This window comes from Etheostoma spectabile, chromosome 15 (assembly GCF_008692095.1).
Source record: "Etheostoma spectabile isolate EspeVRDwgs_2016 chromosome 15, UIUC_Espe_1.0, whole genome shotgun sequence".
In the NCBI taxonomy this organism is placed as follows: Eukaryota; Metazoa; Chordata; class Actinopteri; order Perciformes; family Percidae; genus Etheostoma; species Etheostoma spectabile.
The window spans coordinates 14,781,524-14,797,308 of NC_045747.1; the positions used below are offsets into that span (position 1 = coordinate 14,781,524).

The window sequence follows — 15,785 nt, forward strand, 5'->3', positions numbered from 1 at the left end:
TGCCATTGTGTAACGATTCTGATTGGTTTAGCAGGAAGGTGAACGCCTCCAACAGCTGGTTCGAGTTAGGTAGAGCATTGACTAAGCGTGAGGTCTTCCTGAAAGGATTTACGCCGAGATACATTTCAATCAGAAGAGACTAGTTGCAGATATGCGACAGTTAAACGCGCATTCATAAATATTTGTTATAATATTTATTAGAATAACAGCTGAATTTATGTAGGAGTGCTTCAATTAATAGTTAGGTCTTTCTGAAAGAATTTACGTTGAGCTACATTTGTGCTCTTGGACTATTTGTAAATTTGACCAATTGTGAATGTACTAACAAAACGTTTCCAAGAAACATATCTATAAAATGTGTGTTTTATTTGTCAAAAATGTGTCAGCACTAGAAATGTAACAAAAGAAGAAAAACACTCATACTGAGAGAGATCATTTTTCACTTTATTGTGTTATTGAACTCATAGCGAGATTGCACTTACGCCACATGGGGTTCTGCCGCTTCATTTCAAAGGCTCACCGGGGGTCAGGGCATGGCCCAGAGAAAATGGCAACACCATGCCCTTGTCTAATTGAGTTGCTCTTCAGAGTTTAACCGACTAGAGATTACGACAGCAGAGTCAGGGAATAAAACTGCAGCAGAGTGGAGGGACAGAGGTGGTCTCAAGAGGGGAGAGAGAGAGGGAACTTTGTATCCAGTAGACGTACCTAAGGTTGTCAGGAAGAAACGGTAATGACAGACAAACTGGAGGTGACGGAAATTGTTAGGGTAAATGATTTAAGTGCTGCCCCATGGAGTTCATTTTCAACATTAGTAATAAAAATAAATGAAAAGTAACAAACCAAATATGTAATCCACCTTCACTGGAAAGAACAGCAGAGCTACTCCACTCAGAAGCTCTTTTCAAAAGGGCACAAACTTCACACACAAGACCTACATTTCTTTGCACAAATTTTCTTCATAAACATCCCAATAGTTTCTGGCTGAACAATATAAGTATGTTCCCATTGGTGTATTGTCATATGCATACATAGGTACTTACTGCATTTCTGAGTGATGTAGTGGCACGCGCCTGTGGGCAGATGCCATAACAGAAAATCAATCTTGTATGAATCCATATCTATCCATCCAGAGCTGGGTTACAGCTGGGCCAGGAGGAAGAGAGTTAGAATAGCTTCATGTGAATCTGAGTGATGCCCCCACCCCTGTCAGAGAGAGTTGACACACTGCTTAATAAGATGGCCCAATGTGATGCAGTACTACTGGACACAAGAGATTTAAACTGACAGGGAAGGAGATCTGAGGTGTCTTTCTCTCTGTATTATCTTTGTGTTGAGGCCAGATCTGCACAGCTGACTCCCCTCGAGATGCTCGACTGTTAGCGCTGGTGCGAGGGCCCCGGGGACCCTTCTGATCTAGTTTATGCTGTCCTACTGCCGTAGCTTTTTATAGTCCCAGCCACTAGAGCACCGGCAAAGAGGACCGGCTCTGAAGAGCAGAACTATATCAGCCGATCTGCACCCAGGCTGCTACGCAAGGCTGTGCTGAGGCAACACAAATACACACATGTGCAGAGTCAATATTTACCAATGATTCATGTACACCACACAGCACAGAATGAGGTATTGGAGTCTTATATTAAAATCATTCTTGTATACTTCCCATCCTTGCCCCTAATTAGTTAGGAATATAAAACCATGATTGTTCGCTTAAAATTTAATAAGAGAGGATTACATCAAAAGACATACATAACATTGTTTAACAAAGTTAATTTAGCCTAACAATCAGCAATACAATGAATCTTCTCTCTTTCTCATCTGTCACACAATGCAGTCACCACATTATTTAAATTCACTAATCAGATTTAGATAAACTGAAACAACTCATTTGCTACGACCCATTAGCCAATGTTTTTATCGAGACCAAAGTTCTGTGTGAAATCTAGAGAGGTGCTGCTTCCTCTCAGAGAAGCCTGCATACGTACACCTGTGGAGCCGCTGAAAGGCCACAGCAGCAGCCTGCTTAGAGCCCCTGCGTGCAAGTCCACTGCATCTCAACTGATCTAGGTACAAAAGCAATGGCTGCTGGCAGAGGAGAGGGTTTGGGAGATTGGAGGCAAGGGCTTTAGGGAAGTAGAGGAAGGATGAGGGATAAAGCGTAGCAGGAGTAATATCACACACTGTGCCCCAGTGTATGTGAGAGAGTAACACACATATTATGTAACTCTGGGAGAATGGGGTTGGTTTTAAGGCTGGAAAATTACTAAAGTCACTGCATATTCATGTCATCTGGCATCGCCAATGTCATACAGTAGCACGTCACCACCACCACCACTGTCACCATCACGTTGTTTGTGTGTAATGTGCATAAAAGAAAGATACATCTGTGTTTGCTTGCTACAAATGCCTTTATGTACAGTATGTTGACTGGTTTAATTGTCTTTGCATCTATTTTACAACCTGTTTTATATTTTATCTGGGAGGACTGTTGTCATTTTCCTGGTTTACGAGGTCATGTCTTGTCACTTCACAAGACCACCATGATGATTACGTGAGGACATTAAGACAGTCATCTACATACACACACACCCAAAACACACACACACACACACTGCGAGCACACATTCAGGTAAATAGATCATCAGATTTCCAGATTATGTTTCCCAGGGACTTCAGTTATCTCACACAACTATTTTACCTTCCATTTATCTTGCCGTCTCTATTTTTATCTCTTTGAATCTTTTCCTGCATACATTCTCTTTCATTCTGAAACTGTCCCTTTCAACGACACCTTATTAGATGTCATTGTCAGGGTTGATGCAACGGACTTCAGACAGTATGAAAAATGGGAATTTTTGCTGTTGTTTCATAGTTTTCACTACAGATACAGCAAAAAATGTGTAGATAAAGGTCCAAGTCCTTGGACATTACAAATATCACTCTGGAAACATGTGATGCTGAGCTGATGAATGTTATCCTTTACATATTAGCCCTGTGGATTAATTCAGGACTGTATTTTCTATTAATGTAACACAACCATACCTTAAGAAACAGAAGTAGGACTTAAAGATGTGGTGGACAGCTATTTTGTACTTACTAGACTAAACTAGAAACTTAGTGGTAAAGTAAAATGTTTTGTTAGCTATGATGTAAAATTCTGTACTAAAGTTAATTAGGGCTACAGCTTACAATTTCATTATCAATTAATCTGCTGACTACATAGTCTTTGAAAGGTCTGAAAATTGTAAAAAAAAAAAGTCCATCCTAGTTTCTCATAGTCAAAGATGACCTCATCATCTTGTTTGTTCTCACCATTCAAAAACTGAAAGACATTTAATTTACAATAACACAGGGAAAAGCAGTGACTATTGACAATTAAGAAGCTATAACTTAGATTTTTTGGGCATTTTTGCTTGAAAATGACATTCACCCCTTTAATTAATGTAGACCTGTAACAATCTATTGGCTATTGGCAATCTATTATAAGTTAACCAGCAGAACCATTACGTTGTCCCTTAAACCTTCCTCCCCATAACCGTACAGTACAATGTCTGCATGGTCCCTGCTCTCTGTTGTGGGTCTCTGTGTGAGACACCTCAGGCTGCCCTGCAAGGCTGGTAGCAGGTGTCAGGCAGGCGGAGGCAGTACGGTTCACAGCACCATGAAGCCCCAGGCCTCCACACCTTGCCAGGGGGAGATGTGCGGGAGCCCTGTGGATGTACCCTGCCACTAAAGAAAGAAAGAGAGAGATCAAAAGGACAGCCAAGTCAAAAGTAACTTATTTTCAGTTATGATGCATTCTGGTGATAGAGGGGGAGAGTGAGGGAAATGTCACTGTCAAGGCATGAAGGATGGACATGGAAGTAAACAGGATCTAGGAAGCAGAGGATCAAATAAGATGGAAATGAGAAGTGAATGAGAGAAAGATGGATAGTGTGAGAGATCCAAAGGAAATAGGACAGCTGGAAGTTGCCTGACGAGATTAAAATCTCACAAATAAGAGGAAAATCCTCATTTGATTACTCTTTTTACCCCGCAACCCGGCAAGCCTCTGCTTTGGCAACGTGTGCCTCACAGGGATGACCCACACCTCGCTTAACAAGACATTTGGGAAACAACCACAAACACGACTCACTTTTTAGAGCAGTTTAACGCTAAATAGAGCCAGGCTACTTAACTCTCACTGCGATGTTATGTGGTGCTGTAAACAGCGAGGGTTCATGCCATGGCCAAGGTTAGCTTGCGCCACAAAGGAACCTTTTCAATACCTTGTTTGTCTGACATGCCAAGTCCACTTAGCTCCCTTAGCTGCACTGCTTTTATTCTCTGCACACTTTAGTTTATCCAAAAGGTAGGTTTATAGATGTCAGCTAAAGTCAAAGTATTGAGCTCTAGATGTAAATCTTTCTGTATTATTTTATTATTGTTATTAAAGTGATGTGCCACCCCAAACGTTTTGAGTGTCAAACTGTTACTTCCTGTTTGCTCTTAAGGTGGCTTGTAAAAAGTTAGCAGTTGGATCCTTCAAGCAGAGCAGAGGCTGTTTTAAACTTGAACACAAACATAGCAAAACACCTAGAAAAACTTCTCAAACCACTCTGGCAGCATAATAAACGTCTTTGCTGCAAACCTGTAATGGGTGGAGGCTTACAATTATTTTCATCACTGATTCATATGTACAAAATGTATCTGATTAATCGATTTATCATTTAGTTATAAAATAATCCTAAAATGCCAGATCAGAATTCCCAAAGCAAGTTCCAAGGGGCCAAAACCAGAAGACAAAGATAACAATTCACAATGACGTTCTGTATATCAGAGAAATTGATTAACAGCATTTTGGCATTGATTGATGACTCAAAGGACTAATTCATTATGAAAATAGTTGATTAATATATGCTTATATTTTTGCCAAAATACAGCTAAAGACAAGACTTGTATCCTAGTCCTCATACACAACCCTGTTTAAATGAGCTCTGAGCTTTTTAAAACTTGTTCAAATCTACAGAGGGTTAAGGTTTGATAACAATTTTGGTGTAGTTTGACTTCAAACTAAACTGACTTGAACAGTTTCAACCCTGTTGTTGTTGTTGTCACAAGAAAGGCCAAACTGTGAAAAGTGCAGTCCCACAGGCAGAGCACCATATTGGCAAGCTGGAGGGGCATAGCCGGGCATTTGTTCCCACAGGGAAAGAGAGTTCCCTGTATACAGTGACTTCTACGAGAGGTGAGGTGCATGCCTGCAGTCCGTCTGGCTGTCTGCTCTCAGACCGACAGCCACCTGGCTTGAGATGGTTTGTCGCCATCAGATAGGAAGACTGGACAGTGTAGGGGAGTGTCTGGGCTGATTGCTGAGGCTCATTTAGTCTAAATTCCACTTTTCCATTATCCCTCCCTCTGTGAGGGTGTATTTGACCATGAATGGTGCACTCATGTGATCAAACACGCTTGTGTGTTGTGTGAAGAGGTCATTCAGTTCAATTAAATCCTGTATCAAACGTTTTATCACTCTATAAATGCGGGATGATGTGAAACTTGAGCAACAAGCATGAATTTAGCTTCTGTTCTGCACAAAGAGCCTTTCACTGTATCTGTCTATGAAATCAGAAAGTTACATAATGAATCTTCCTCTGCTCTACTGACCATGGCATGTGCTGGGCAGACAACTGAGCAGCAGCACTGTTGAAGGCAGCAAGGCCCCAGCATGCCCTTTACCAGCATCAAATGGCAATAGCTTCCATTTGATTGATACAGTTTTGTGCTGAACATTATTAATAATACAGTGCCATATAGTTTATTATTAATTTATTTATATCTACCCTTTATGTTTCTTTATAGATACGGCGCAGGAGGCCAACACCTGCAACACTGTTTAGAGTAGCCGACCAATCATCTCCTGAGGATGATCAGTCCACCCATCAGGTAAAGGTGAATTCGAAACCTTTGCTATAATAATTATCTGTGCATTCCCATCTGTCCTCTCCACTCGACCCCATAAATCTAAAGAAACACCCACACTCATGTTGGAGTTAGGCATTTCATTGTCGTTGTTTTTTTGGGACCAAATGTTTTACCTGCCATTTCATTGTTAAACATCATAATGCTTTCCTTTTCTATTATCTGCTGTCTGTTTAAAAAAAATACTAGTATCTGGTATTTACTTTGTAATGTTATAACTTATTTAACCCTGCTATATCCTTCAATGTGTCCATCATCACAAACTTATTGTGTGTAGTCAGCCATTTTCAAACATCCCAAAAAAAACATTTTACTTAAAGAGGGTTCAATTTTGACCTTAGAATTATGTTTGACAAACAATTATCCACTGAGGAAGACCACAAGATGTGACTGAAAGATTCCAAAAAACCAAGTAAGTGAACCCTGTGATAAGAATTTTTTGTCGAATTTTAAACTCTAGTAAAAAAAGTGTCGATGATTTAAATATGCCTTGCAGTACTTTTGGGAAGTGTTTGCTCTGACGGAGAAACTAAGTATCCTGGCAAATATTGATGCTTCTCAGTAAACCAAACCTGTCCTGCAAATATTGCATCGCATGGCTGACGAACACATGTAGTCCCATGGAAAATAAGGTAGTATGAGAAAAAATAACTTTTCAACGCGATGTAATGGTGCAGCCATGAAAAACATGGCATTTGGGGTTTGAAGATGTCTGTGGGCATCATCAAGTGCATCATCAACTGTACCACTGTGAATGAAATGTGCTGTAGAACTAATTTGCCATACTTTGCCTTCTTCTGTGAGAAGACATATGTGTGAATTCTTTGAAACAAACTTCAATCCCCCCGCTACCTTTATTGTTTTGTGCATTGCTTCTTCTCTTGGATGATTGACCTTCACTTTGCAGAATAATGTATGATATATCTGTGCAGAGAAGGCATTTTTTTCTTTTTTCTCTATGTTCATCTTCAATCTGATGTGTTCCTAGCGAATGGCAGGATCATGTGAAATAACAGTTAGTTTGGAGCCAGTCAGGGTCCAGTATGCAACACATTAAGTGTGACGTGAAAACTTGAAGTCTCCAGTCAATGCACATGATAAAATGGAAGACATCTTGTTTCCAGAAATGAACAATATTTTATTCATATATTCTGGAGTGGACTAAAAAAACAAACAGTATCAGAAGTATTTTTTGTCTTAAATCCTGCCTGGGCGGGATTTTTAAAGAGAAAGTTACATGGAAAATGTGGGGTAAAGTTTCTCTCTCTTTGGTCACAGTGGGTCGTAGGAGAAAACGGAGTGCTCAAACCAAAGCGTGTCAATCCAAACGTGTATCAGCCTCCATCACTCAGAGGTAGGTGGGAGCAGTAATGGTGCTACAGGTGGTGGTTGTGTGGTGTGCTTCATCCTTGTGTTTAAGTCCTTTTTTTTGTTTTACCGTGCTTCGCCGCAGTCAATTTCCTTCTTGCTTTCTATGCTTCATAATAGCAGACAAAGGGGGAAAATGCATGTGACAGATGGGTAGACATGCATTAAGAGCCTTTATTTCTTTTCTTTCTGCATATGTGTGATGTGTACAGGCATTTTTCTGCTCTTACTGTACATCTACAACAGGATCTGCATATTTGTGTGTTACAGAAAGAAAGGGAGAAAGAGAGAGATTAGAGTGTGACAGCTGTGAGACACCGAGTGTGAGTCTAGGAAAGTCTGGATCATCCAGGATTACAGTCAGTTGTGTATACAGCTGTGACACACATACACAGACATCAACACACGCATGTAGACAGGATAAAATAACATACATGAACACAAACATGAACTTTCTCTTGTGTGCTTATGCATGTGGCTTCCTGCTTGCTGCATATGGTCTTTAAATTAGCAAAAATCTATTTAACAGAGCTTGTCAGCAGAGCTTCATTCAATCGGAATTTCTGTGTGTGTGTGTGTTGTCGAGTGATGATATAATGAGCCAGGAAGCCTTATTCCTGCATCAGAAATATGTCCTTCATCCACTCCTACGCAGAGATTGGAAGAGGGAGCCACCTCAGAAATAACTTTTAATTAGGTAGCCTACCATAAGATAGAATAAGTGACCTGCCGTGCTGTGTATCTGAGGGTGTGAAAAAGAAAGAGAGAGAAGTCAAGGTGACCCAAAAGAAGTAAGAGAAGGGTCTGAGTCAGCACTGCTAGGCAAAAGCGCTGAGGTGGTCAGGCAGTCGAGGAAAGAGGAGGGTACAAACAAACAGATGGGAGAACAGGGTGAGAGTAGGACTAGAAAACAACAGCAGAGGCTCAAAATATCAGTGTGAGATACTGTTTTGAAGTTGCCTGCCTGTCTGTCTGTCGGTGCATGTGTTTAATTGGCTCCCTGCCTGGCATGTATTCAAAAAAAAACTGTGAGGCTTGATAAAAACTGACAGTGTTGAAGCGTGGTAAAACCAAAACAACATATCCCTCTATTCCTGTGTCCATGTGTTTGTGTGGCTGTCTCCCTATGCGCGTGTGTATGTGTGTGTGTGTATGTGTGTGTGTGTGCTGTGTTTACCTGTGTGTAGCTGTGCAGAAGATGGCTGAAGCCCATATGCAGAACCTAGGTATCTACCCCTCTTTAGAGGACCCTTGTGAAGGGGGGGACGAAGAGGACCACTGGCAGGGAACAGAGGGAGAGGACACATCTCCCACCAAAGTTGCTGGTGAGAGGGAGGCTCTATGTCAACTGGCTGGGAACACAACAGCAGCAACACTGTACACAGTGGCAGCAAGGACAATATTGTTGTTGTTGTATTACAGACAAATACACCCTGTGACACTTGAACATTGCTTTAAACAGAACATCGTGCCCTGATTATGTGAGCCTGGTTTGGGTGTTTAGTTTTGTGCCGTGTAATTTTAGATAAGTGTCAGATCAGATAAAGGGTGTGATTGAAACATTTCCAGCACAGCTGCAAGGAGAAAAAGAAATGTAACTTTAAATAGATTTTCGTGTCTAAAAATCTGATTTTCTATACAGTTTTACTCATTCCAAAGTTATTGGAGTAGTTAAAATCAAACACAAAACTCGAAAATCTGGGAAAATGGTATACTGAAAATGAAATTATCAGAAATCATGCAGTGGGCATCAGGCTAGATTATCTAAAGGTATACTTTTCCTTCAGGTTTGTGTGAATGGTTTGCCCTTTTCCTTTTATATTTATCCTGGTTGTGTCTGCAAACACTTTGTGATTTTAGGACTAATTTGTCTCTCGTCGTTGATAATCCTCCACGAACACTGTTTCTTTGTTACAGCATGTGAGACAGCAACACGTTCTGCATGATCAAGTTTGTATTTACTGTAGGTTGACTGCAAGATTGAATGTAAAAAAAAAAAAAGTAAAGTAGGCAGATGTAAAAGAGCAAGACATATTACAACCTTTAACCTGCTCTGAAATCATGAAAACCCAATTTTTTTCCCAGTAGAACAGATATTCTCTTCTCAGAGGAAAAGTTGTTTTCAGGGTAAGGTAAGCCGACCAGGAGCACAGATGAAGCTCTGTGCATTGAGAGACGTAGAGACATATTGGCATTCTGTCTCTCGCCCCAAATCTGTCAGAGGGCACGCTGCAGCTGACTAAAGGCCCGGACACAACAAAGACGTCAGGGAGGATTAACAAGCACACAGAGCAGGCTATCTGCGCTGATCCTGCACTGTATTCTACTCTGTTTCATCTTCATCTATTATTTTAGATTTAGAGTATAAAACCTTTTGACTGAGTTTGAGTTATGTGAAGCAACAAAATATCTGTGGATCCCCAGTATTACTAAAATTAGTACACAAATCTCAAGTTGAAGTGAACTTCCTTTTGCATATACACTCACAAATTGTTGGTTATTAATCTCCAATATATCACATGAGAACAGTGGTACTTTATTCAGAAATATTGCTTTATCGGCACAGATGACAGGCCATCTTAATAACTCCCCCAATAGTACCCAAATGGGATGTTGAAGGATCTTGGTTGGGTCATCTGTTCTTTCAGTCAAGCGACACAGTTTGGGCCCGGCCTATGTTATCACAGACAGAAAACAGATCAAGGAAAACAAGTTATTCAATCAGGGATGTCACAAAAGTGACATCTGATGAAAAGTATAAACATTTCAATGACAAGGACAGTCAACTTCTCAGACTCAGCCAGTGTGTTTATGAATTTGGATTCAAATCTCAAAAAGGAACACAAAATTCAAGTAAACTCACCAGAAATATTACTTTTTTACATTTGTATACAGTACAGCCTGTTCCTGAGGGAAATTTTCTTTAATTTCTGATTTAAAGGTCCCATGTTATGCTAATTTTCAGGTTCTTATTTGTATTTGGAGTCACATACTTTTTTCCCATGCTGTCTGTCTTAATATACCTGGTTATGTCTTAAATGCTGTGTTTAAGTGTGTGTCTCTTAGAGCCCCCCTCCCAAAAAGCCCCGTCTGCTCTGATTCACCATCTACTATCATTTCATCCGGGGAATGACTGTACAGCCCTCTGGCAGCCCTTTTTACCAATACATTTTCTACCTTTCATTTTTTGTTGTTGACCAACCAATCAATTAATTGACCAATTGTTCTACCTTTACTGTCAATCTTAGTGCTTCCTGCCCACCAGTCATCTCCTTCATTTGAATTTACCCCACAAGCATTTCAATCCATTAAGAAAAGAGACACTCCATAGAAGACTTATGATATATTGATATCAATGGTTGCAATTACCAAAAGCAAAGATGGTGTGGTGATTTTACTGCTCCTTTTGACATCAATCTTTGTCTCCTCAGATCACCAAGAGACGGCAACCACCGAACAGTCAGGCAAGTTTTCCACCATGAGAGAGACGGCCAGGCAGATCCAGGCAGAACAGGACGAAGACGAGGAGGAGGAGGAGGAGGAAGAGGATGTGGAGGAGGAAAAGGGGGACAAAATCAAGGGTACAAAAGAGAAGAAAGGTCAAGGGAATTACTGAGCGAGCGAGAGAGAGAGAGAGAGAGAGAGAAAGGTGTTTTGTCAAATGGTTAGAATCTGAAGAAGAGATGAGGAAATGGGGGTGCACCTTCATTAAATCTAACATGAGAGTGAGCCAGGATCTCTGTACTACTTCACTTCACCTCTAAAGATTAAAAGGTAAAGGTGGAATAAAGAAAGGACAGAGAAGGAGTTTGTGTACGAGGAGTCAGCCCATATGAGCAGGTGAGGAATGATCTACTAACAGAGCAGGTAACTTAGGCCCAAATGTCCCTTTGTTTCTAATGAGAGTGGGGGGGGCCAACAAGGTCAACATGACCAAATACCCTATAAGACCAGTCCTCCCTCAACCTTAATGCTTCTGCACAGAGCTACACGTTCTTTTTAAGAAGATACTAATTACCAAAATATTTACACTTCCATGCAGATAAACTCTTGGGGAATTTCTTTTCAACAAAGACCGTCTCGTATGCGACTCGTTCAAAAGTACGTGAAAACTCTTTAAATGTGTGTGGTATTTGTTCCATTTTATTTGAAAACATCATATTTTGATTTGCAGAACATTCCATGCTCAGCCCTGAGATTAAATGTGCATGCACGGCCATATTAGAAGGTAGAAATAACAGGAAATCAAAGATCTAAGACATATTCTATATACACAAAAGACGTTTTTCACTCAAATATTGTTCACAAATCTGTCGAAATCTTAGTTAGTGAGCGCTTCTTCTCCTTTGCCGAGATGATCCATCCACCTCACAGGTGTGGCATGTCAGGTGTGCATTAGGCTGGCTACAATATAAGGTCTCTCTAAAATGTGCAGTTTTATCACACAGCACAATGCCACAGATGTCACAAGTTTTGAGGGAGCGTACAATTGGCATACTGACTGCAGTAAATCTCCACCAGAGCTGTTGCTCGTGAATTGAATGTTCATTTCTCTACCAAAAGCCGTCTCCAAAAGCATTTTAGAGAGTTTGGCAGTACATTCAAACGGCCTCACAACCACGGACCACGTGTAACCAAACCAGCCCAGGACCTCCACATCCGGAATCTTCACCTCCAAGATCGTCTGAGACCAGCCACCCAGACAGCTGATTTCTGCATAAACTGTCAGAAACCATCTCAGGGAAGCTCATCTGCATGCTCGACGTCCTCACCGGGGTCTCGACCTGACTGCAGTTTGTCGTTGTAACCAACTTGAATCGGCAAATGCTCACATTTGATGGCGTCTGGCACTTTGGTAAGGTGTTCTCTTCCCGGATGAATCTTGGTTTTCACTGTACAGGCAGATGGCAGACAGCGTGTATGGTGTCGTGGGGGTGAGCGTTTTGCTGATGTCAACATTGTGGATCGAGGGGCCCATGGTATGGGCAGGGGTATGTTACACAGGTGCATTTTATTGAATGCACAGAGCTACCGTGACGTGTATCCCACGAGGCCCATTCTTGTGCCATTCCTCCATGCCCATCACCTCATGTATGATTTTTCAGCATGATTTTTTAAAATGTACTTTTATTTAACCTTTATTTATTCAGGGAAGGTTCACTGGGAGGAAGCAACATGCACAGCACCAGGTTGCAATGATCTGTACACAATTCCTGGAAGCTGAAAACTTCCCAGTTCTTGCCAGCATAGCCAGCACGCTCACCGGACATGTCACCCTTTGAGTATGTTTGGGATGCTCTGGATTGGCTTATACAACAGCGTGTTCCTGGTTCTGCCAAAATCAATCAACTTCGCACAGCCATTGAAGAGGAGTGGACCAACCTTCCACAGGCCACAATCAACAACCTGGTCAACTCTATGCAAAGGAGATGTGTTGCACTGAGTAAGGCAAATGGTGGTAACACCAGATACTGACTGGTTTTTGGATCCCCCCCAATACAGTAAAACTGCACATTTTAGAGTGGCCTTTTATTGTGGGCAATAATCAGACTGTCTAATCAGCATCTTGATATGCCACACCTTGTGATGTGGAGGGATTTTTTAAGGCAAAGGAGAAGTGCTCACTGACACAGATTTAAACAGATTTATGTACAATATTGAGAGAAATAAGCCTTTTGTGTACATAGAAAGTCTTAGATCTTTGAGTTCAGCTCATGAAAAATGGGGCTCATAAAAATCATATTTTTGTGTTAAATCACCACATACTGAAATCTTATGGATTATAATTTTAACCTTTTGGCAGCTGTAAAGGTGGCTTAGAAAAAGAGAGAGCTGTGTTCAACTTTAATTCATGTTAGCCATAACTGTAATACAAGTTTTCGAGGCCTAAAAAAGTATAAAAACACCCACTTCGCAGACCATTTATGTATCATAACCTGCTTATATTCTGCCCAGTGCCCACCATCTGAGTCAAGCAATCTAGAGTCAGTGAATCTATGATAAAAACATAGATATTGAAAATATTTCTGGTGGAGTATCACTTTTTGTAAGACTCAAAATAAAGCACCAAAATGTTTTGTTTTTTTTGTGTGTTAAATCCATGATCAAGTAAGAGTGAGTGTGTGTGGTTATTTCATACCACACTGTTAATATTTGAGTAGACTTAATAACGAATCATTTAAGGGCAACGCTACCTCTAATTTGTTTGAAATAACCGTTGCCTCCATGCATCACACATTTGGACGGGATTCATTGCGAACTGACACCATGTTAAGAAGTCAAAAAATGTCAATTTAAATGTAATACTGTTGACTCATTTTGGGATTTCTCAGTTCTCACAGATTCCTTTTTGTGTGTTAACACTTTTCTATTGTCATCTTTTTGATTATATGTCATGGATCTGTTGTAAGAGCTATTTTTCTAATCTAACGTCCAGTGTATTACTGTCGTAGTTCAGCTCTGTCTTGTTTCCACTGTCTATTTCCAACTCACAAGCCTAAAACCAGGCACAGCAGTTACTGTACTAGTGACAGTACTACTGACAACTGTAGTACAGTAGTACTGAATGTACTGCTGACATGTGAGAAAAACGGTCACTGTGCAAACTTTCTGAAGTCTTTTCACCACTTAGTCTCTCCTTTCTCGGAGCCAACAACAATTTATAAAAGTCTTTAGTCTGCATCTAATTTAATTTCCACTTTAACTAAAGACACATGATTTGATGTATAGGAGTTTTCCAGTTGTGCCACAGGATGAAGTAATCTTTGTATCTCCGGGCTGCGGTTTGTATATAAATACTGTGTAAAACGTTGACCTCTGACCTGCCCACATTGTGGGATGACTGGAGGAGGCTCTGCAGCCGACCCTCTCTGCCCACCTCTCCTCTCCAACCGGGTCAAAAGATACAATCATAGAAAGATATGTATGAACTCTTATGCTTATTCTGTCTTTATTTTAATTTTATTTTTCCATTCTCTTGTTTCTCAAAGTGATGTGGTTGTTTTAATGTGAGCAACAATAAAACTATCAAAACAAACCGTCTTTCCTTTTCTCCTTTAAACTCTGATCTGTATACTGTGTGTGTGTGTGTGTGTGTGTGTGTGTGTGTGTGTGTGTGTGTGTGTGTGTGTGTGTGTGTGTGTGTGTGTGTGTGTGTGTGTGTGTGTGTGTGTGCTGCACAAACACTTTACGTAGCCTATACTGGCTTAATTTCTACTGCAGAAACCCAACTGTTCTAACATTCTAAACAATTATCACCCTAAAATAAAATATAGAGAAGATTAGATTTGTTGCCTGGATTTATCACACTTTTCTTTAATTGCATTATCGTGTTATATGTTTGTAATATATTGTAAGTGTGATACATATTGCTAAGACATTTATTTAAAGATTTTAATAATAGCATATTCTATTTTCTAACAAAACCGGAAGTACAATTAAGTTTTTTCTCTTGCTTTTTTTATTTATTTAATTTTTAATTTTTTTTCATAACGTGCCAGTATAACCAAAGTTCCTACTGTAAACATGGATACCGTATAACCCATAGACTGTATACATATTGATATAGGTATAACTGTTAATATTATACAGACTATGTTAGTGTTATACAGTCCATGGGTATAACCGAGATGGTAGCGTCTCGTGATTTTTGGCGTGTTGATTTGAGACACTGATTGGCTAGCCTACGTCTTTCAACGGCAGTTCGGCTTCAAAATGACGATGGTGTTTTGTTTAACATATCTATTCCCGTAAAAATGTGCATACCGGTGTGTACAAGATTATTTTGTCTTTACCGGAAGTGAGAAGTTTTTACGTCAGCCTCATAGACTGGTAATATTATTGTCTTTACTCTCTTCAAATTTTTTTTTTATAATTTTATTTGAGAAAAACAAAAGGGGACAATACATATTAATGAACATTTTCACAAATGTAAATATGCCAGATCGTAGCCTTAGGCTAATTTCCATCTGCAGACCCCCTGGCAGGTTGATGGTACACAAAAAAATAAATGCATACAAATACACTATACACAGGCTACATACAGAGAAACAAGGACAAGAATTGGAAGAGGGATGAGAGCATGCCGTAAACTTTAACAGTCAATAGATGAGAGCGTTTATAATCATGACTATGCTGTCATCTGGTGGTCATAGTATGTAACTACATCAGTGTATATTATAAAAGTTTTATTTTAAAGTATTTATAAGCTTTTAGAGACTGACTGTATGGCGTTTAACTATTAGCTACTGCTCCAGCCTTTAACCTTAGCTTCAACCATATATATGTACGTCGAAGTAACATTTTAACAGAGCATGTGTTTTCCCTCTAGCGGTCACATTGAGTAACTACTGGTTGGCATCAAGCTAGACACAATTGCATGGCAATACATCCGGTTAAAAACCTTCAAAATAAAACTGATAATCGCTGGGATGTAGTGATGAGCTTTGTCCACCAGAGGA

The 15,785-nt window shown here is 40.1% G+C and overlaps 1 protein-coding gene across 6 annotated transcripts in view; it reads left to right on the top strand.

Annotated features, from left to right (window-relative positions):
- The window catches only part of ppp1r1b (protein phosphatase 1, regulatory (inhibitor) subunit 1B), a 31,739-nt gene that overhangs the window by 7,037 nt on the left and 8,917 nt on the right, over window positions 1-15,785 (top strand). Inside the window, exons 2-5 of one of the 6 annotated variants that reach the window (XM_032536457.1) lie at window positions 5,839-5,928; window positions 7,237-7,312; window positions 8,514-8,651; window positions 10,758-10,975. In XM_032536457.1, coding sequence (XP_032392348.1) covers window positions 5,839-5,928; window positions 7,237-7,312; window positions 8,514-8,651; window positions 10,758-10,942 — 489 coding nt within the window. In that variant the 3' untranslated portion in view covers window positions 10,943-10,975. Of the gene's footprint in view, window positions 1-5,838; window positions 5,929-7,236; window positions 7,313-8,513; window positions 8,652-10,757; window positions 13,384-15,785 lie in introns of those variants that run through there. The other 5 variants (XM_032536456.1, XM_032536459.1, XM_032536458.1 and 2 more) reach the window with 5 other exon arrangements.